The sequence below is a fragment of the Athene cunicularia genome (assembly GCF_003259725.1).
Source record: "Athene cunicularia isolate RWA chromosome 5 unlocalized genomic scaffold, athCun1 chr5_part1, whole genome shotgun sequence".
Lineage (NCBI taxonomy): Eukaryota > Metazoa > Chordata > Aves > Strigiformes > Strigidae > Athene > Athene cunicularia.
In genome coordinates, this window is record NW_020799101.1 from 9,301,960 (window position 1) to 9,324,878 (window position 22,919).

At 42.0% G+C, this 22,919-nt stretch overlaps 1 protein-coding gene across 2 annotated transcripts in view; it reads left to right on the plus strand.

The window, feature by feature from the left end:
- DHRS7 (dehydrogenase/reductase 7) overlaps positions 1-20,372 on the plus strand; it is a 36,421-nt gene extending 16,049 nt beyond the window's left edge. The window contains exons 1-8 of one of the 2 annotated variants that reach the window (XM_026850117.1): positions 2,982-3,103; positions 4,903-5,055; positions 7,693-7,816; positions 10,868-10,974; positions 11,978-12,217; positions 17,664-17,786; positions 19,222-19,437; positions 20,169-20,372. In XM_026850117.1, the coding sequence (XP_026705918.1) occupies positions 7,762-7,816; positions 10,868-10,974; positions 11,978-12,217; positions 17,664-17,786; positions 19,222-19,437; positions 20,169-20,204 (777 nt within the window). In that variant the 5' untranslated portion in view covers positions 2,982-3,103; positions 4,903-5,055; positions 7,693-7,761 and the 3' untranslated portion in view covers positions 20,205-20,372. Of the gene's footprint in view, positions 1-2,981; positions 3,104-4,902; positions 5,056-7,692; positions 7,817-10,867; positions 10,975-11,977; positions 12,218-17,663; positions 17,787-19,221; positions 19,438-20,168 lie in introns of those variants that run through there. The other variant, XM_026850118.1, reaches the window with a different exon arrangement.
- The last annotated feature ends 2,547 nt before the right edge of the window (positions 20,373-22,919 follow it).

Below are 22,919 nucleotides of genomic sequence, written 5' to 3' on the forward strand. Positions count from 1 at the left end.
GGAGGGGAAGGGGGGGGCCGGGGCGGGGCGCGCTGTCGCCGCGGGCCGAGTTTGGGGCGCTTCGTGAGGCGAAAAGGGAGGGCGGCGTGCGGGGAGGAAAGGGGTCCCCAGGGACCGGGCTGGGGTCGCCTCAGCTCAGCGGAACCGATCCTCGGCAGCTGCCCCACGGGCTCGTCCATACAAGTGACCCCAGAAGCATAATTTCCCTGCCCTTATCCAGCAAGGCGTGCGGTGCCCCTCATGCCAATAAAGTCGCTCTCTGAAAGCGACTTCACAGCAGCGGTGAGCTCCAGCAGATCTGTGGTGAGGGCTGCCTGCTTTGGCCCAAAAATGTTTGTTTTGCCCTGTTTCTGGGCAGTGTCGAAGGAGGGGCGGTGAGAAAAGAGGATGCTTGGCACATCAGGGTCGGTTTCTTTGCAGTCTGTTCAGCTTCTGTTTCAGTTTGTTGACACCTTCAAGCAGATCTCAGTTTCACAGTAGTGCTGAAAGTGTTTACAATGAAGTAAGCATGAATATTAATGTTCAGATTAAACGGGTTTCCTCTTCCAAGAATTGTACCCTGAATGGCGTAAGGGGACAGCACCACACGAGTGCTGTCTGTGGTTTTACACCACTTTTCTAAGGCGCTGCTTTTGACACCTGTGGGTACAAAAGTTCAATTAAATGCTGTCACACAGGGATTTTCAATTCCTGCTCATGTTGCTCTTTCTAATCCTGCCTACTTCTGGACAAATATCTTTAAAAATCATGGATTTTATTTGCTTAATAGAATCTTTTATTTAGAAAACCCACAAATTTCCAAATATTCCCCCTCAGTTTAGTGGCAATTTGGGGCTGCTGTGAGCTGCTGGGTGCAGGTGGTTGAGGTGAAAGCGGGGAGATGGTGCTGTCAGTGATCACGCAACACCCTCTTCTTTCATCTGACCCATTGGGAGAAAAAGCTGATCTAATAGAAGATGGGATGAGGGACACTATAAGCTGTTTCATTCAGAAATTAAACTGGATGTTGTCTTGAGATGGGGAGATAGGACTGCATTGAATTAAGTTGGATCAGGAATGTGTGCTGTGGGGAAACGATGGAGTAAAGGTTTGGGCTTGAGACCATGATTTGGTAGGGGATGGTGGTGTGCGTGAAGGTTGCTGTTAGGACAGGCTTGAGGGAAGATTAGGACAAGCTTGCTGAGACATCTGTCTTCTGCTGTCAGTAGAAGCTTACTGCAAAAGTGCTATTCCATGTAATGGAGAAGAGAATAGAAAAGCATGCACAAGTAATAAAGCTCTAAGAAATACTAAATTTAAATCTGAGTGAGCAATCTTACGTAACTCTTTGGAGATGCAGCCCAAAGTTTTATAGTAACTCTTACCAGGTAGTTCCCTTGCTATAAGAAAAAATCATGCTATAAGAAGAGCTTCATGCGTGGATTTTGCAAAGGTCATGTAAAGACTCAGGGCAGAGAAACAAGATAAATCTTGACTAATACAAACAGAATTGAAGCTTTGTCCTGAGGGATCTATGTGCAATGCACATCAAAATGTAGGAGCTCTCAGGCAGACATAGTGTTATTTGAATGTAGCCTTCAGTCTTACTGGAAGCCTGGAAACTGTTTAACTAGTCTCTAAAAGTTCCCATATAAAGAGCAATGTAGTAATTTTCTGATGTAGTTATTTCAATGTGCAGGCAGAATTTTGTCAATGTTGACAACACTGACCTGCAAAGAGGTGAACTGTGTTTTGCCCTCGCCCCCATCTCCCAGCCTCAGTACTTGTAATTAACTTAAATATGTAGCAGAAAAGGAAGTAGTTAAGTGGCATTTTGCTGCTATTCAGCCATATACACGTGGGATGGTGATGACACAGTGCTGATCCTAACTGTTCAGGTAGGAAATCAGAAGGGACGAACACTATAAAAGATTTCTTTAAATATGTTCTTCTTTTCTCTTCCTCTTCCCCATATTGCACACATAATGTAGCATGCCTAGGTAAGTAACGTGTGGATCCTGTGGAGAAAACCCTTGATTTTTATTTAAAGCTGTTATTAGAGCTGTCACTCTTTCAGTCATTATATTGTGTTATCACTTCTCCAACATTATTATGGATGTCAAATTTTTCTGAGATAAAAATACTTACCAGGAAGCAAACTGATCTCATATGTTCCTTTCTCTTGTGCTGTAAACTATAATTATGAAGAAAGGTCTTAATATAGGAAGACCGGTTCCATTTCAACTATTGAATTCTATAGGGAGAATTCATTTCTGGATTTTGTCATTGGCAGGTGCTGGATTCCTTCCCATCTTCTAAATATTTGTGTGGGTGGGAGACAAGGGTTACTGGGTGCTGGATGACTTCCCTTATGTGTTGTGTTTCATTAACTGAACAGCAGCCACTCTAACAGCGTGCTTTTCACAGGCAGTGTAATACTATCAAGCTAAGGAGGATCCTTTTACATATGAAAGCCTACGTATCTGACAGAGTACTCTTAAAGCTGAGTATAACAGTATGATTCCTTAGGGCTGTGGGGAGGATGTAGAGCTTTAAACCTCCCCATCCCAAATTCTTTTCATGAATGAAATGACATGGCAACCTCCTGCTCTTCATCGTGCCAGATTTTTTCGTGAATGAAATGAGATGGCAACCTTGTGCTATAGAAGCTTAAAATGTTGGAAAAAAACCCTGAACAGAGCTACAAAAGCACGTCTTGGATTACTTGCAGTACTACTGTGTTCAACCTCTCATTTGCTATGCCTTCTAACACAGTAGTTAACGATTAGTAATAGCTTTTATTTTTTAATTTGTCATGGTTAATTTTTAAACTTATTTCTAGTGACAACACATTTATTCTAGAACAAACTGGTGCTTCGATACTTGCTCTACAATGGCATTTGGGCTAGGCTTTCCATTATGTTAACTCCCAGTAGCTCAGTGCTTTGTAACTATCAGCATTGGGGAATCAGTGGAAAACTCCCCTTATCTCAGTTAATTATTCTGTCCACAGAACAAGATCCTGAATAACTGCAGTGAATCTGCCCAAGACAGGTTGGGAACAGGGAAACTGAGTAGTAGGAGGAAGCGGATTTGTTTTCAGTAGCAAGAGGAGATGAGTGTGGTAAGCAGGGTTGAAAGTATGTCCATGTTGTTTTGTTCATGTAGTATTTGTCTATACGGGTTTTCTGCCAAAAAATCCCAAACCATAATAGGAGAGATGAACCCACATGTTTCTTGTGCTTAAGTCAATGAATTGGTATAAAACTGTAGAAGAGTGTGAATAAGCTTTACAGACATCAGCCATTTGTTATCAGTGGTTATTCCTACAATTTCAGCAATGCCTCTTTCCACCTCCTACTCATAATCTTAGAATACATCTCTCCTTTGGAAAGTGACTGTTGTTGCTGTTGATATTGCTTTTAAAAGTAAACACACACACACACACACACACACACACACACCCCCAAATGCCAAACCACCACGGTTTGGTTTTAGGAGGGATTTTTCTTTGGCTAAAATAGTTTAAAAATAAGACAAAATTCTCTGCTAGTCCCACAAACTCAAGTTGGGATCTAAGTACTCTCTGGTCATGTCAGAATGGTAGAAGGTTTTGTTGCTGATCTCTTCACGGGATTTATGTCATTAAGACTCTGAAAGCAGAATTTGAAACACAGCATGGTGTAGAGAGAACCAGGAACTGATTACTGAAGTAAACAGGAAGTAAAAGCAGTCCCAGCCACTGGCTGCACTGAAAAAGTACTTTTGTTAAATTAAACGAGTGGGTGAGTTTCAGTGAGCTGAAAAATGCTGTTCTAGCCTTTTTCAGGATAGAACTGGCTTTAGTCTCAGGAACTACATTTGGCTCTGCTATTTGAATTATACCATGAAATCTTTCTTGGCTGGCTAGACATTGTGGGAATACTCTTCTGTACAAACATGAGAAATAGAAGGAAGAGCTCCTGTCAACAGTGCTCTGAGTGCTTGAGTCAGATTTTCCCTAAGACTCATGTTCACTAAGACTAATCTTGAAGGACGCATACGACTGTTAGGCAATGATAAGTTCTGGAAAGTGTTCTAATATTTGTGATCATTCATCCTTAAATTGTGTTCTAGAATTAAATGGGTGATTTTCATCCATCTGTTGTATTTGGTGATTTCAGATATGTGTTTGGAAAGCTAAGCCTTTTCCCAGAACCGAGGTGTATCATGGAGTGGGGATGAATGCAAAAAAGGAGGAACAGGCATATAAGCAGAGGAGTAAAAGGAGGAAGATGTTCGGGGTTTTTTTACTACAGGTTAAAAAAGCATGTCTGGGCAGGAACTGTGAGTACATGGGAAATTCACATATGAGCTTACACCTTGGGAACTCTGTGTACTGTACTCCAGCCAATGCAGGAATTAACCTACATCTGATACAAAACAGAGTGGATGAACACCCATTTGGTTTGTTATGATTGGGTGTCTTTGTTCAGAGAATTTTCTTCTGTCAACAATTACTTAGGAACATTTTTGAGGTAGAACATTATCAGGAAAGGTTTGCTTAGGCTTTTATTTGGATTTGTAAAACAGTAACTGTTTTCTGTCATTTCCAAGTATTCTCCCTTTTCCTCTGAAGCTGTTTTTGATGAGGTTTGTGGAAATGATATGTAGGAATGGCTTGCAGAAATGCGATCAGATTTCTTCCATCAGGTAGATAATCAGTGTTTATTCAGATTAGCCTTGAAACAAAGTTCAAGTGACAACAGAACAGCTATGAACAATTTCACAACTGCACATGACCAAAAAATAAAGAAGTCAGGATTTTGTAATAGCCAAAAAAATCAAGCATATTTCATAAAAACGGTATCAAGTTATACCTCTGCAGTGTCTTAAATGCTAATCCTAGCAATGTGTGAACTACTTTCTTGATTCTTTTGCTAGAACATGAACTGCGTGGCAAGGTTGTCTGGGTGACAGGAGCTTCAAGTGGAATTGGAGAAGAGTTGGCTTACCAGCTATCAAAGATAGGAGCCTTGCTTGCCATCTCAGCAAGAAGAGAGGATGAGCTGGAAAGAGTGAAGAAGAAATGCCTTCGTAAGTACAACTTGCCGCCTCATGTGAGCAGTTCCACTCTTGCTGTGATAGAGTTGTCACAGAAATACTAACCCCTATATCACAGGAATAAATTTCATGATGAAAGTAAACTTTATACATGATCAAAGTAAGCTTTCACTGTACGTTTGAAGCTGGTATTTTTTTTCCATGAGTGAGAAGCCTTTGTATAGACTTGCAGTATGAGTTCCTTCATAAGACAATGTTCCCTATAAATCTTATTATCAATGCAGGTAGTCTTGTAAAATGCTAGATTAAGAAAAGAGATAAATACTGTGGGGAAGGAAGGAAACAGTCTGAGGGTATCATCCTATTAAGAACCAAACCATGTAGCTGCATGCTATTAAGAAGTCGTCTTCCTTCAGGTTTGTGCATGTTGCAGTCAGACTGACAACTGACTTTCCTCTTTGGAAAAGGAATTAATAGAAACGTTCTGAAAAAGTTGTTCTGAGCAAGTGCAAGAAAGAGGATCTCCTGTAGATCAAGAGGAACAAGTGTGAAGCAGAATGTTTAACTATTCAAATTATCTTCCATATGCCTGCTGAGTCAGTAGTTTGGCTTCATTCCTCCTGTTTCTCTTTTCCCTCCTGATTTCTATCTTGACAGCAAGTGGGTTAGACAATTAATTCATGTTGATAAATAGAAGTTTTGAACATGATTAACATTATATTAACTATTCAGACTCTATATCCTCTGTAGCTCAGTATGTGGGGTTTTATACGGCATATATTACAACACTGACAGTTAATTCCTGGTATTGTTGACAGTGTCCAGAGTTTACTTGGAATGACTGCTGGTGAATAATGAAATGTTTGTCTTGAGTTAGCACCTAAACGTTTCTAGAAATCTAAAAGTTGCAGTGGGCTACTATGAAAACTTATCAAGGAGCTTAAAAAATGCACAACTCCTTATTTCTATTTTCTAATGCTTCAGAAAAGCAGTCACTTAAATAGTTATCTTCAAAAGGAAGCAAGAGACAGAAGATGACAGTGTGGTCAAGTGGTGATCATGGCAACTTTTCAATGTTATATGATGCAATGTTTAGCGGTCAGTGAAAGTATGCAGCTACACTGGCATATGTGGCTGTTTGCTGTCATTGCAAAACTGGTAACACTAGATAGGCTGGCAGGAGCCATAATCCTGGATATCCATTTTCAGTCACCACTTGTATGAGAGTGCGATGTGCTAAGGAATATTCAGAAGAATAATATCAGTTGGTGTGAACCAAGAGTATAGATTTATGTAAGATAATTTCTGCCTCTGCCAAGTTGAAGTAACCCTGTGAATGTCTTAGCTGTGGTATATACTAGCTTTAAAGTCTTATGTAGCCATGTATTTTGCAAACATACACTGCTGAATTTTATTTTAACTATAGGTCAGATTACTAGAAATATTGGAAACTCTTTAGGAACATAGTTATTCCATATTTTTTATAGCCAGCCTTCAAGTAGTGGAAGAGAGTAATTGGGCCACCTTACCCTCTTATCCTTCTTTTTTTAAGGCTATATAAACCCAGCTTGCCACCCCTTTCCTTGATTATCACGTGTGCTAGACTTCCTAACTGTATTAATGGCCCTATGCTACAGTCTCCAGTTTATCAGTATTTGTCTTGAACTAGGTAGGTCCAGAATTGGATGCAGTACTTCAGATGCAGTTTTTAAGTGCAGGTGCTTAAAAGTCACTTCCCTCAGTCTGCTCTTGCCTAGTGCAGCCCACTAGAATTTGTGATTGCCAGAGCTCATTGCTGACTTACATTCCACTTGCTGTTGTTCTTCCATCAGGACCTGAGGTCCTGTTGGGAGAGCTGATACCTGTCCGTTTGAACGTTGGCTGGCAGTACTGTGTGGTATTATTCTATCCTTCCAGGTGTGAAATTTAGCATTTGACTTTGTTGAGCTTAATGCGGTTTGTCAGACTGTTCTTACAGCTTGTTAAGCTGCCTCTGAATGCCAATCCTCCCCTCCAGCATAGCAACTGTTCCTTTGAACTTGATGTTAATTGAAAATTTGCTGAAAACCTGTGTCTTGTCCCATCATCTGAGTCATTAATGAAGACATTAAAATACATTAATCATGGAGGGATACCACTTATAACTGGCCAGCAGTTAGACTTGGAATGGTTGATTGCTATTCTTTGGGCCCAGTGATCCAGCCTCTTTTTTCACTTGCACTGTAATCCACTCATCTAGACCCCTCATATTTCCCCAGCATAGCTTCAAGGATGCTATGGAAGACAGTGTAGAAGGCTAAACAGTCAAGGTAAACAACCTGGACTTCTCTCTCTTGGTCCCCAGAGCCAGTCATCTCGTCACAAAAAGCAATTGAGGTTGTCAGGCAATATATGTCCATGCTAAATCTATTCCAGCTTTTCCCAGTCACCTTGTTGCCCTACATGTACTTGAAAGTTGCCGCATTATTTTCCCAAGGACTGAGGTTAGGCTGTGTGACATTTGGTTTTCTCCAATCAGTGGGGAGCTACTCCACTTACTAGGTACCTTCCAAAGATGACTATCATTGGTCAGCTCTTGTAAATCTTGGATGTATATATTGCCCTGCTTATATGTGCAGTTTGTTCCTAACTCGGTCATCCTCTGACGTTGGTAGTATTTCTTTCCCCCAGAGTCTAGCCATGGGAGTGTGGGAGACCTGAGAGGAGATCTTGCCAGTGAAGACTAAGGCAAAGAAGGCAATGAGTACCTCATTTTTCTGTGCCCTTCGTCACTTCCTCGCCATCCTCTTCAGCAGTGAGCTCACTCTGTCTTTGGTCTTCCTTTTGTTGGTGCTGTACCTATGAAGCCCTTGTTGCCTTTCACATTCCTCACCAGTTGCAATTCTGTCTGAGTGTTGTCTTCCTGATTCCATCCCTGCATGCTTGGGGAGTGGGTCCACGTGCCTCCTGGCAGTTTGTCCCTGTTTCCACCTGCATGTTTCCTTTTTGCAATTGAGTTCAAGAGTATTTTGTAAGGTCTGAGTAGCATGGGATGAATTCAGATTGAGCTACAACATATAACATCCAACTTGAATTTGGCTGAATTCTGTGGCATAATTGGAGCTAATAGGCTTTAACATCCCAACTGTAGATGCTATACACAGCAGCAACTTAACTAGATAATTTTCATGTTAATGTTAGAAGCAAGCACATTTATTTTGTTCAAAATTCAGAGACACCGCCCTATGATGCATGTTTATGCATTCTGCAGTGCTTAAAAGCTAAGGAGAGAGAGAGAAGGAAAGCACCGAAAAAGCTATGGTAATACCTGTTGAGTCACGCACATGCCAACTCAACGCTTCTCTGCAGGAGGGAGGGAAAACAACTTGTATAACTTATGTGGTTCCTGCAAGTGTCTTCTGTATTTCCCTCAACCACTCTCTGCAGCAGGATTTGAATTTCACCTGTAATTTTAGAGGCTGTTTTGTCTCAAGCCCTAAAAAGAAAAAAAGAAGTAGATGAGGGGTCTGAAAGCTCAAATTTTTGTTTAAATATAGATAAACCAAATGAATGACAGACAATCTATAAATTACAGTAATTGAGGTGGGAATGGGCCTCAGGAGGTCACGTTGTTCAGCCTCTGCTAAAAGCTTGTGTGCTGTTAAAGGGCTTCATACAAGACAGAAATAAAAGAAGAGGAAGTGCTGAAGAGCTGTGACATGAAGGGTCTATGCTGAGTAATAGCATTTATCAGGTTAGGAGAAACTGATCTTGGATTTACGTGTATTAAGAAAGAGTTGTTCTGAAATCCGGTAAGAGATCCTGGGGGAAGGGGGTGCACACTTGGTGTGGTAAAAAATATTTTTCTAAGTCAGTGTTCTTCATGTAGCAGTCTTTCAAAAAACAAGTTAGCGTTAGGTGATTGTAACCATATTTTAGTTAAAAAGTAACTAGAACTTAATGAACCTCGACATTAGTAGGAAAATGGCAATCGGAAGGCCTGCTGCTTGGTGGTCAAACAGTTTGATCCTGGCCAGAGGCCATATGGTATAAAGCTTCTATGTAAGGAGGCTTTAAAGGACCTCCAGAAAATACTGTGCACTAGAAGTGCAATTTCACAGCTGTGTGAACGTGGCCTTTGTTCTGGGTGGACTGAGCTTTGGGAAGGATTATTAATAAAATGGAGAACGTCATTCTGACAATGTATAAATTGGTACACGTACATGCCTTCAACAGAGTGCACAGTTCTGGTCATCTGCCAGAAGAACAATGGGATGAGTGGACAGTAGAAGAAGTTTAGAAAAAGGGTAGCAAAAATGTTTAAAGTTTTGTAAAATCTATCTATAAGGAGTGACTAGAGCAAGGATTCCTCACCCTAGGAAAGAAGTAGGAATGATAGAGATACACAGTCTGTGTGCTTCAGGGAGTGGGAATCAGATTTCTCCAAAAGAAATCTACAGATTGCTCCAAAACAAGAACTAGGCTTCTGGTTTGATATTTTCTGAAGTCAAAAGTTTCTTACATCATATAAAAGAGCATTTCCTTCCTTATCAGCAGTCTGTCTCTTCCTCTGCTTTTTTCTTTCTGCCCTGTGTAGCTTTCTTGTCTGGGTTGACCATGTGGTCTTGTTAATCCATAGCAGAAACGCTCCACATCCCAGTAACTTTCAACTGTGCAAATCTGCTTGAGGGAGTGTGAGGTAGAGGTGTGTCTCTGAGAGGGTAGTTTAAACTATATGGATTTTACTGTTGTGTGTTTGGAAGAAATGGAGGGGAAAATGCACATGGAGGGGTTGGAAGGAGCAATAAAAGGAAATACTGGTAGCTTTAAACCAGGCAGATGGGTTTATTTTAACCAGTAGTCTAAATGCTAGTGACCTTTGAACAGAGGCAACTTATGGATTTAAGTAACCTCCTTATTTATACATCACTGTAAAGACAAAGTTCAACTTTACATGTATATGTAAGAAGTAGTAATTAAAAATCAGAGCCTTAGGCTTTCTAAAGAGGGCAGCTGGTTAAAGGGGAGCAGATACCACTTAGTTGTGGCTAGGAGTCAATTCAGAAACAAAAACAGTGCTATCAAACTTACATAAAGTAAAAAAATCTTTTTATATGCAGTTAAAATCTGAAAATATTAACATTGAAGATTTTATTTTTGTGAGTCATCTGCCCCAAAACCCCAGGGTAACAAATTACTTCTCGAGAAATACTTTTTATGGAAAAGGTCAGTTGTTCTGAAGTGACAGTAGAAGCAACGCTCAACATGAAGGCCTGAACTTTATGACAGCTGACTTTTATTTCAGGAGATGGATATATTAAAAGCTGTCAGTTAAACAAAAACCTTCTCCTACTTCCTCCAATAATTTGGCTTCTCTAGACTTTGTCTTATTGCTACTCATGTATATATATATTGTGTATTGGGTCTAAATTGTATCAGTCCTATTGTCAGGAATAAACATGCTTGACCAGTTAACATCCAAGCAAAGTGTCAAGGCTGCCAATACGCTGTACTTCCGAGGGGCTCAGCGAAAAATTTCAGTATCAGATAATCCTCTTGTATGTTACTCCCAACTGTTGCAATTTATATGGAGAATTGATTTGTCTGTGTTGTGCTACACAAGACTGTTTAATAAAGTCAAGCTTTTGACAAGCAAAAACATAATGATGAGAAAAGAAAGACCTGGTAGGAACAGATTAAAAATGGATTCCATGTGGAGTTCAAAATTAAATCAAAGCAAGGATTTTATTTCCAACTTAATGTTGTGGTTTCTTGGTGTCTTTTTAGTGAAAATGTGATGTTTAAAGCAGACAATTGTTATGTCAGGAATCTTACTGGTTCCTATTCACTTTATGGTTGTTTTTAGAGATTAGCAACTTGGGTGAAAAAGATATCCTTGTCCTGCGTCTTGACTTGACTGATAGAAGCTCTCATGAAGCTGCAACCAACAGTGTTCTTAAGCATTTTGGCAAGGTAAGGTGTGCTTCTGGAGTTAGACTTCTTTTTCTTCTCCATCTCCTATCCCTGCATTTATGTTTGTATTTCACTTTTATTTTACTCTATGGTAAATTCACTGGTGTCTACACCTTTCTTAAGTTTCAGTATTCATTTGCCAAAAAGTACCTGAATTTTCATCCCTTCTGTTGCTTGATTCTGGGTTTCAGCAGGCTTTACAGAGATGTAGCAATGAACAAATAATCACTGGTCATTGACAAGAACTAAAAATTCACTTGCTTGATGTTACTGAATTTCTGGACCAACGGGAACAATTCTTAATTGTATATTTAGGGCTTAAAATTGAGTATGAATGTCAGAACCTTTTTTTTTGTAGTTTCAGTAATCCATGTAATTTGGGTTCAGAGCCACATGGGACAAAACTGGACACCAGGCACAATTGTTTTCCTTGTTTTGTGCATGGTTTTCTAAATTGTTGGACCAGAATATGAAGTTAAGAAAATAGCAGTCAGATGTACCTAATGTTAAAAGTACAACATGCAAAGCTACAAGCTAGGTCCACTGATATTTTGGTTTCACAGTGAAACTATTGTTGCCAGATTTCTGTCTTCTGTTCTTTACTCTAATTGTTTTCTGGTTTTGCACAGAATGTATTTCAGAGGTCACCTTGCAGGACCTGAGCATTAAGTGTTTCTTGCTACAGTGCTGTAGGGTTAAAAAATGTTGTGTGGAAAACAACTTTCCAGCTGCCAACGTTCCTGTACTGTTCCTGTTAACCTTGTTTGGCATCAAACACTGTATTCCTGTCTTGTTGACTCAGCTCAAAATTAGCCAGCCCTCAAATCGAAGGGGAATTCTTGTGGGAGAGAGCAACTGCTGAAGCTTCTTCAGCAACTGATACATCTTGTGTATGGCAGAGGTGATGCTAGAAGGAAGAGAATAGTCACGTAATGATTGCCTGAGGAAGCATAAATATTGAAGGAAATGTGTTATATTAATTTATCATTGTATCTTTCCTGAGATTGATGTTTTGGTCAACAATGGTGGACGTTCCCAACGTTCTCTGTTTGTGGATACAAACCTGGATGTCTACAGTGCCATAATGGAACTCAACTACCTAGGTACAATCTCTTTAACAAAACATGTCCTGAATCACATGATCCAAAGGAAAAAAGGAAAGATTGTTACTGTGAGCAGTGTGATGGGTATCATGGGAGCTCCTCTTGCCTCTGGGTACTGTGCCAGCAAGCATGCTCTGCAGGTAAGTTAAATTTCTTAGGTTAATTAAGTCTTGTTGTGTAATAGACCAGTATCAGTTAGTACTGTAGCAGAGGACTTTATTCTTTGCAGAAAACACAAGTCTCGCCTGAAGTTGCACCCAGTATATGTAGCTTTTCCAGGCTTTGAAAGTCCTTTAAAATTAATTTGCTGTGAAATGTGAAACATCTCAGCTCCCAGTGTAGATTTATTTTCCTGACTAAAATTCAAATGCCATCTTAGTTGATCCTAAACACTATGTAGTTAAATTCCAGTGTAAAAAACAGAGATCTTAGCCTCTGGTTTTCAGATGAAGGAATGTCTAAATCAGGGGATTTTTTGCATATAGAAGCCCTAATGTTCTCATCTTAATTCAGTTAGGGAGGAAAGTCACTGGTGAGAGTTTTAAGACTACAGAAAATCTTTATGACAGTAAAGTGAGAACAGTGAGCGGTAAAGTAGACTACTCAGAGAAATGAGAATACCTGACCTAGCTGGGAACACCTGAACAAATCTTCCCAACAGTTCTGAATCTTGTTGTGGTGTGATGAACTGGCAGCTCATAGTGTCTTGGGAAGTTACCTTCTGCCTAACACTTAACTTTCAGTATTGCTTGGAAAGAATTTTTGAAAGTAGTCTCACTTGTGTAGAAAAACGTAAGAGCTCAGAAGAGTATCTGGGGAAAAAAGAAAGCCTGTATCATTGAATCATTTGTTTAACTAGTAAATTTATTTAGACATATTTGTCTTTCACCACTGTTTGACTTCCTGCTAATGTACATTTTGATCTCAGTAAAATAAAGTTCATCTGTACTCAGTGATGATTTAAACAGCTGGCACCTTCTTACTCCCTGCTGGATTTAAGCACATAAACAGTAAATCACTGCTTAAGCTATGGGATCAGTATGTTTTTGTAAATTTGACTAAAACCAGCAAAAATATAACAAGGGGCTGACACTGCAAAGCCACGAGACACTTGAAAGAATGAAGATTTAGAAGACAGTGACAGGCCTCTGCTAATAAAGAGTTTTTGGTAAGTGATGGGGAGAGATCTGCTGCTCTTCATTTGAGTGGCAGTGATGAAATGGCCCATTAGAGGCCAGCTTTTGAAGTAGATTTAAATTAGAAGAATGCAAGGAGCAGAAGCATGAATTCCCTTTATACTCCTTTATTAACCGTTCTTTCGGTTGAATTATCTTTTGGGTGTGGTGTAGTTGATCTAAGCATGGCTAATTAGTTGCAGAACACAAGGAACTCAGGTGTTGCTTTAAAAATCCTCAGACCTCTGAATCTCATGTTAAGCTTCTTCCATGTTCTTGATCTTTAAAGAGATAGTTTACTAAAATTTCTGGATTAATTAAAAATAAGGTAACTGAACTGCTCATATCTTTGTTAGATTCTCCCTCTGCCCAACAACCAGGCCAGACTCCAAACCTTTCTTGCTTCTTTAACAGTAATTCTGCAAATACTAATTGCAGGTGTTAAAACATGTGATTTGCAATACAGATTCTGAAAAGACTCTGTCTTGAGAGTCTCTTATCAAGCTGGAGTTATGGTTAGAAGTGGGCATGAAACCTGCAAAAACTAGAAGATCTTTTTTGAAATACCAAACTTCACCAGTACAGTTCAGGTAAAGGCAGTCTGTAGGAATGACAGTCCCTTTCAGATAGCCCAGTAGCCCATCTCTGGTGATGAGCAAGAAAAAATGGCTGGAGAGAGAGTAAAGGAACAGTAAGATGAAGCATCAAGTGGATGCTTTTCTTGTTGTGTTTTCCCAGCATGTATCAGCTTGTATTCTAAGATCTTCTTGCAATGAAGATTGTATTTTGGCTGCCAGTTATTAAATATGTGAGCCTATCTGACAGGAATTAATCTATTATGGTTTTTGTCTTTTTAAATTCATGCCTTGGAGTCTACCACAGCTGACACAGTTAATGCTGCCATCTTAATTATGCCTTTTTTTGAAAATGTCCCTCCTTTTGTTCTGTTTTTATTTGTTTGTTTTCTTTTTAAATTTCTTTTAAATGGCAGTTGGAGGAGGAAGGAAGGAATTCTGCTAAGAATTGAAATTTCTTCTCGAGACAATCACACTTTGATTCATGCCAGTTGGAATTCTTCATAACAACATTCTACTGATGAAATTACCCTTTATTTCAGTTCTGGGAGTGCTCTAAGAGCATGAGTCAAGTCCACAGGAGTCTGCATCTGACTGATGCAGTTTCTCTCCCAGTGTGATGATGCTTATGGAGATCATGTGCCATTCATCTAGTTGTAGTTCATATAATCAGTGGCATGTGGAGTGGATCGGAAATGGTGGCCATCAAAATGTTCCTTAATCAGGAACTTGTCTAATAAACAGACGGACTGCACTGAGCAGCAACCACAAGTCAATTTGTTCAGTCTCTGGTCCTTAGGGGAATTTCTAAATGTTTCTGTCACAGTAGAAGTCAGTTCAGCCTTGCCTTCTTCAGTATCTTCTAGGGTTTGGTCACTAAGCTGGAAAGGCCCAGAGATGGCTTAAAGCAGTTCCTCTTCCACACATCCTGTGTCTGTATGTTAGAGCTGGTTTCACTCTGGGTTTGGTGGAAACACTCAGATCTGTCCTCTTGCACTTGAGTTCCTTTACTACTCCCAAATCTGGGGCTGCCCCTGCCTGAATTTGAAGAAAGAGAGCACTTTCTTTTTTTACTTGGAAATTTTGAGCTTCTCTTTTGGGAGGAAGTGGAAGAATTTCTTACCACCTACCTTTGGATATTAAAGATAAGTGCTGGAATTAAGGAACCTGTGTATACTGCAGATAGAGCCTCCAGAGGGGACTGAGAGTATGTGAAATTCCGGTCTTTGAGAGGCTCTGTTGAGTGTGTATCAGCCGGGATTTCATCTGAGCAAGTGTCCTAGCCATGCTGTGTCCCCAGGGAAGACTACACCTCTTCCATGGTGTAAAAACTTGGAACTGCAGCACAGGGGAAGGAGGAGGCACACAAACTCCTTGAAATGGAGGAGGGGAAAAGCTGGATTGCCACAGAGCAGAAACAGGAGCTTGCCCCGATCTTTGGCTACATGTATTTAATGTTTACAGCCTGTGCAACCCTTTAATGAAATAGCAGAGACTGACAGTGCTATGCAGACAGCACTCTCAAAAAAGCATCAGCAGCCCTGTGCTTGGCTACTGTGCAGACAGGATCTCCAAAGGTAACCTCAGCTCACTGGGCCAACGCTCAGCTTTTGGTGTCTTGCAACTTGTTCAAGTCAGCAAGGCTCCCTTTGTAATACTTGGAGAGAGGCAGCAATCAGAATGGAGCATGCCAGAGCCAGTGCCCTCTGAGGGAAGGTGTCTGGAGTTGCCTACAGAGCTGGCGACAGCTATGTGCCTTTGAGGGGCTACTCAAGACTGCGGGCAGGTGCCCATTTTTAGGTAGAACTTGGATCCCAGAAGCCTCCCAGCATTTAAGCTGGTGTAGGTCCTTTGTGACATGTGACCAAGCAATATTTCTGGCCTCCTTTCTATCACAGACACACACCCTTCCACCTCTTCAACTCCTGGAAATACGCCTCGAGTTTGTCTCCTTCAGGCAAAATGGGAGTCAATTCTGTTCCTCCCTGTCCTGAATCACCAGGGGCTGATAAGGGAGTGTGGGCTAGGAGAGCTCTCCCTTAGCCCTGCTCACACAGTTCACCATTGCTGGAATAACTCAGGATTGCCCAAGGAGGGAAGATAGCTGTGTTGGCTACTTTCAGGCTGTGTTTCTGGGAGAGCCTGTGGTGAATAGGCTACAAGGAGCAGCTCCACATCTTCCCCTCACCCAAGTGGCCGTGCTCACAACACACACTGCCTCCTTCTCCCCTTTGGGGTCTTGTTACATTTTCCTCAGCTGGATTGACAGCACAACTTCTGCAACAGGACTGCGCAACTTCAGGGTTAATGGGCTTTTCTGAGATAAGTGGTCTCAAGACCCCTTGGGGAAAGAAGGAGTTGTGGCAAGTGTGGGTTGGGGCTATGGCATTAGCCTGGAGTGGTGGGTAAAGCACAGCTGAATCGGGGCCACATCAGAAGGTGTGCACCAGGGCTGGAGGAGGCTCCCCAGGGCAGGAGGGCCTGGCTTTTTAATCAAAACAACTGTGTGGTTGGCAGATCTGAGATGCTTTCCAGTGTGTCCAGAAGCAGAATTCTGGGCATCTAAGTGTCCTCAATATTAGAACTTAGTCCTCTAGAAGTTACATTATCTTCGGGCTTTGATAACATGTTGTGAAGATCTGATACTAGATACGGGGCCTGCAGGTACATATAACTTTAAATACATGGTCAGTGTTTTTACAGAACCTAACTGCAAAATGTGTATGCAATCTGTAAACTGGATTTAGTCACCAGCAATTGGGAAATTAGAGCCCATGTTCTTGGTCATAGGTGTGCACTGGTGTGCAGCTCATTGCCCAGCTCTGGTGGATCGTCCCAGCTGGCTCCTACTGTGTCATCACAGGAGCAGATCTGACCCATTTTAGCCCTGCGTTGCAATTTTGTGAAGAGCTCTGGGTCAGCCAGCCCTCTTCCCAAGCTCGGTGGGAGAAGTTTATCAGCCTGTGCTTGCTCTCCATCTCTGTTGTGACACAAAATTATATGTTAGAACAAGTACAAGGAACTGTTATTAACCAGGTCAAAGATAAGAGATGATGTGGTGTTTGCTAAATCATAGCTCTGCAGCGCTTTACCAGCAACTTTGGTAGGAAGCACCTTCCTGAATTGGTCATGTTCCCCAGAATAGGTGCTATCTAAATGTGAATTGCTACAGAGATTAAGAAAACTTCTATCCTGTTAGCTTAAAGAAAAGAAATACTTGCAGCTTTTGTAATTATAGTTTCACTTAAATACAGTGGTAATATATTTCTGAGCTGAAATAAGATTTCTGTCTATGCGGATGCAAATTTCAAACTCTGCAGTGAATCCAGTGATGCAGAATTACCCCCTAAAATATCAGGGTGCAACTTTGACTTAATATGCTGGAAAGTGTTCCTCCTCCTCTTGTATAAAATCAGTGCTGCTTACTCAATAGAAACAATTTAAAATCTTTAATCTCATCACAAAGCGCAATTCACCTGCAAAAGAAAATTTCCAGGATATTGTAGTTCTTATGATTGGCGGCACTTCCACTACCAAACAGTGAGGCTCATCCTCAGTACAGGGACAGCAAATCTGGCTGTAGTTCAGAGACAATATTTTGTGTTTGAGAAGTCAAGGATAGATTCTTCAGTGACTTACATATCAATATCTATAATTGCAGACAAAATTTTAAATGTCATTGAATGTGAAAAGTCAAAGAACATAGTAAGAATTGCTTTTAGTGGAATACCGTTATCTTTACAGCATAGGATTAGTATGAAAATGTGTAGTCAGTTAAATCTTGCTACATGTGGAAACATGGCAAAGGAAGATTACATTCTAGTCCATTCTTCTAGGGATTTTTTAATTCTCTTCGAACTGAGCTGACTGACTACCCTGAGATAAGTATTATCAACATATGCCCAGGGCCTGTACAGTCTAAGATTATACAGAATGTCTTCACGGAGAATCTTGCAAAGGTAAGGACTCAATTCTGTTCTGATAAATCCAACTTTTGCTGCAGGCACAGTGATCCTTTTGTGGTTTTCTTTTTCTCCTCCTAGCAAACACTAACCTCATCATCTTACCAAGAAATGCTTTGATTGGTGCAGAACTATGTATAGTCTTGCAATTCTTTGTGGTATCAAATCCCTATCAAATGAAAATAACGTTTGAGAATTGCTATGCCTTCTCTCTTCCAAGATCCAAATCTAGTAAAATTTACCATACAGCCACCCTGCTGCAGTTTTGGGGGAAAGGCTGGGATTTTTCTGGACACAGTTCTGCATGCAAAACACTGTTCTTTCTGCACAGGTAGCTTTTTGTTTGCGCTAGTCACGATGTCCCCTGTGCGGTTGACGCCGTTGTTGGCAAAGCTGCCAGAATCAGCTGATGTGAGGCACCCATGCTTGTGGTTAGGGATTGTTCAAGGAGAAAAAGCAAAACCCTCCAACTGCACAATTGCTTTTGATAAAGGCTGTCTAACAAAGTAGCTCGCAAAAATTGCTACTATGATATATCAAAATGTAGTCTGTCCTAAATTCAATCAATTTAAAGCTCAGGACAAGCCCACCAGTGTGAGGGGGAAATCTCCCATTGTTGAATCAGGTTCTGAAAGGACTTTTGGCTTCGTACTTCCAAGAAAGAAAACCTGTAATTTTTGAGCAGTCTGGTAAACTTGCAAAACAAATTCCTCAGATTTCAGCATTGCAAAAGACCTCAGAGGAAGACCAAATCTAGACCAGAATTGCTTTTGCTCTGGGAAGTATAACAGATTGACAGAGGATTCTGTTATTGCTGGAGTGAAATGTATATAAATTCACGGGGCTGCGGCTGACGTTCACTAAGCAATACATGTGGACAAGATTTCAAGCACGACATCCCTGCCACTGAAACAGCCTGTTGCTTTTATCTTGTTTGAGAGAGCAGAGCTGGCAGGAATATTTAAGTTAATGGGGAATGTGGCCTCATCTACTAACTTAGTTACTGAGTAACGTAGCATATAATGGGGTGGGCAGCTGGGAACAGGAAAGTTCCCATTTCTCAGAGCTGCTGGCTGCAGAAGGGGTAACCAGCTCTGACAGATCTGTTCCATGATAAAGCAGAAGCCATGCTGAAGCACAAGGGAGTTTTGGACAGCCATTTTGTTTAACCTTTGACCCATCAGTTGAGGCATTCATTAAAAGGGTGCTTTATTTCAGCATGCCTGCTTAAGGAAGGTGGTTAAAAATATTAGAGGCTGGTGAAGGATGGGTGCCCCGGCCCCAGTCTCTGCTGTATGGGCCAGTTATTCCACTTGCACGCAGTGGAGAAACTGGGAGGAGTGTGTCCATTGCAGAGAGCCTGGCCCTTTCTCTCCCTCTGTTGCTCCCAGAGACCCCATTCTAATCCCTCCTCACTTGCTCTTCCCTCCAGTCCATAGAGAACAGCGGTGATCAGTCCCACAAGATGCCGACGGACCGCTGCGTCCGGCTCACCCTGGTCAGCATGGCCAATGACCTGAAGGAGGCTTGGATCAGCGACCATCCCTACCTGGCTGTTTGCTACCTCTGGCAGTATGCGCCCACCTGGGCTTGGTGGCTGATGAACAGGATGGGCAAGAGGAGGATACAGAACTTTAAGAGCGGGGTGGTAAGTTTATTCCTCACTCCTCTGCTTGCTTTTTTTAACTCTGCTGACAGACTCTTTAGCCATGGGAATTCTGGGATTGCATTTTGGATCCATTTCTTTTTCCCCTCCTCGCTTCCCCAGCAGCTGCTGCCAGGCCAAACTTCATCGCTGCATGCCTTCTAGTCTAGAATTACTGCAGCGTGGCCACATCACACAGCGGTGAAGTCAGGCCATCGTGTGGTGCCAAAGGGCTTGCTCTGGTCTTCATCACACAGGCTGCAAGTTCAGATCTCACCCTTAGCACAGAGCTGAGCTGGAGGTCACTAGCGTAATTCCAAGTTGTGTTAAATAATTTAAGGCCGTTGAAAATACCTCCCCTGGCTGTGTCTAGTTTTTGTATCGGGTACGTAACTGGAGCACCTCCCAGAAGTACGTTACACAACACTGCTGGCTGTCAGGGCTCTTCACATGCACTTACACCCCTGCAGAGAAATGCAGTGCAGTGGTCTGTTCCTGCAGGCCTGCTTGGTAGATGGGATTTTTCTTAACTGTGTTTTTGTTGAACTCAGTACAAAAAACCCCCATGTTAAAGTACTGCAATAGCAGGAAATGCAAGAATAAGGGTGGCACCTTAAAACTTCCTACTTCATGCTGTAACTGCTCACTGTCACAAGCTGGCTCAAACAAAATAACACTGTGGGCAAAGGACTTAAGCGGGGGGAAAATACTGATTTAATGTGCTCTCACTCCAGGATGCTGATGCCTCTTACTCAAGAAAGAAGAAGTAAGGACAAACATGTACAAAATCCTGCTTGTGCTAAGGCTGAGAAACATTTTTCATATTATGTGACTGCAAACAAAAGCTGTTTTTTATCTCTTGTGCCTTTGTCATCATGTAACTTGACAAATCTATCAAGCTGTATACATACTTGCCTAAATAAAAGTCTCTCTAAACATACCTGTCAAACTCTCATAGGCTGAATATTTAAGCTTTCAAGAATGGAGACAGAAGAAGCCAGGCAGCATTATTTTGTATTTCTGCTGCTATGATGTTGGCAAATACTTGGTGAGTGGGCTAAAAATTATATACCCCTAGGGTCCTGCTTCCCTTACTTTCACTCCTAATGTGGAGTGGCTTTTTTGCTCACTGTCCAAGTGGCAGCTTGTGATATAAAGGGTAAGAAGGTGTTGGTCGCTGTTTGTGAAGTGTTCCTTGCAGAAAAGGAGATTATATTTCATCTTTGCTGTACAGGTGGTCTGAGAGGAAAATTTGTATTTAGGGCTAAATCCCTCAAGTTCTGGCACAGTATTAAGAACTACTTAATGTTCAGGTCTCTTAGCACCGCTGTGGAGCCCACAGTCCTGTCTTCTAGTGGTTCTGTAAAGGCTGAGGATGGGGCAGCACCCAGAGGAGTGTGGGAGGGGGAGAGCAATAGGGTCACTGTAACCCCTCGCAGGCAGTGCTCAGCCTTGCTCTGAACTTGCCCAGCTTCAATCAGAGAGGAGAGGAGAGGCAGGACAGCCTCTGGCTGCAAGAGTGGGCGTGGGATTAAGGAGAAATCCATTCCACAGCAGACTGCTTACAGCCGGGATAGCAGTGCTGGTGGCAGAGCTGAACTAGGGCAGATGTTGCAGTTGAACTGCTTAGAAGAGAAGCAGAGTTCCCAGCTCAAACAGGCCCTTCCCTACAGAGCAGAGGCCAATCTCAACAGCATGGGTGATGTACTGGACAGCAGCAGCCAGGAGGAACTCAGGACTGTAGTTTTAAAAACGTTTACTGACACCCAATTCAATTTTTTGCTAAAAGTATCTCTGTAGTAGTATCTCATTTGTACTCACAAGCTTGGTGACCTTCATGCTGTTGAAAAGTCCTCAGAAATGTCTGGATGTACCTCCAGCCACACGCTATCCAGGTAAGAAAAATTCTTACATCACTGAGTGATAACAAAAGAATAATTACCCATTTATAAATTACTGAAACTTTCCAAGCACAGCAAAAAATGAGCCAAGAGTGACATTTCTGACATTTAACAAAGATGGAAAATACTGTCCAGAAAAAAAAAAACCCAAAAAGACTAATCAAACAAGGAGACACATGTTCGTCTCATGCTGTTCTGGGAGAACAGAAGGTTCATGTCACTTCTAAAAGCAGTTCCTACATGGCAGTTTGTGAAATGTGCTAAAGAGGCAGCGGCGAGCCTGCATGATGAAACGCAGCAACTCTTAATACAACGCACATGCAGATGATGTTCACAGGATGCTTCAGCTTCCGGCCCCTAATCCAGAGGAGCTGGCGGGACCGCACGCAGCAGGCGGCTGGCGCTCAGCTCACAGGCAGGTTTATCCGCTTCTGCTCTACCAAAATCCTGTCAGGCTCTGCGCTCAGAGCTCCAACCCCTTGCCCGAGCTGAGGCAGGAGCTGCGAGACATGTCAACACAGACTCACCTTCCCAAGCCTGGGCTGCTGCCACTCCCAGCAACAGTGGAGGGGGGACAGGGACCTCTTCAGAGAGGAAGCCAATATCCAAGGAAAAGGCTGAAAGCAGAAGCTTTCTGAAAAGGACAAAGCATTTGCTATTTGAAAACTTCACTTCCCTAACACTTTGTTCCATTAAACCAATTCCTGTGGCTTTATGGTACGAGTGGGACAGAGGCAGTCTCTAGGATTTAGTATTTTTGAAAAAGGCTCAAAAAAGGGGCTGAAAATCCTCTAGTGAGGATTTAAAACTCGAGAAAAGTTACCTCGTTAAGTAAAGGTGCTCCAAAGCCACAAAATGAAGGTGTCTTACCTTCGTGTGATGAACATCGTCATCTGTAAAGCAAGTAGGTGTCGGTAGGAATTAAGTAAAGCTGATGCACACACCTGGGTAGAAAACATGGAGCAGTTCTTGGGAGTCACACGGGAAACTGGTGGGGTGGCCTGGCATAAAGTCAGGCCCAGACACTCAGTCCAGTCTTGGGATTCTGGCTGTAATCCAAATAGCAGCATATATTACATGCTTACAAGAGCTGCAGACAAGATCAGGCTTGAAGGTGGTCTGAATTTCTGCTAAATCAAAGAAATAACTCCAAAACAAACAGGACACAGTTCAAGAGCACAGAAACAACACAACACACTTACAGGGACACTCAGCTGCACAAATCTGTGGTACAGAACAAGAGGCTGTAACTCGTGTTTCTGCCAAAAAAAGAATCTGAAGAGGGTTGCAGAAAATCGTCATGTGAATCTGGGTCACACTGCTGCAAAACAGGCTGGGATGCACCAACTGGCTCAGTATGTGAACAAGTAAGGGGCAGCAGGACACGCTGCCTGCGGTAGCAGGGGACAGGATGCTGCAGCGCCTTAGAGCCCCACTCCACCTTCCTGTGCCCAAACGGGAATTCTGCACAGCCCTGGCTCTGCTCCTCCATCTGGTCCCATCAGGATTCTCTGCTGGAACACCGGGGTGGTGCCAGCAACACTGCTGAGGGAGGCTGGGCACCAGATGGAGGGAACCAGGGGA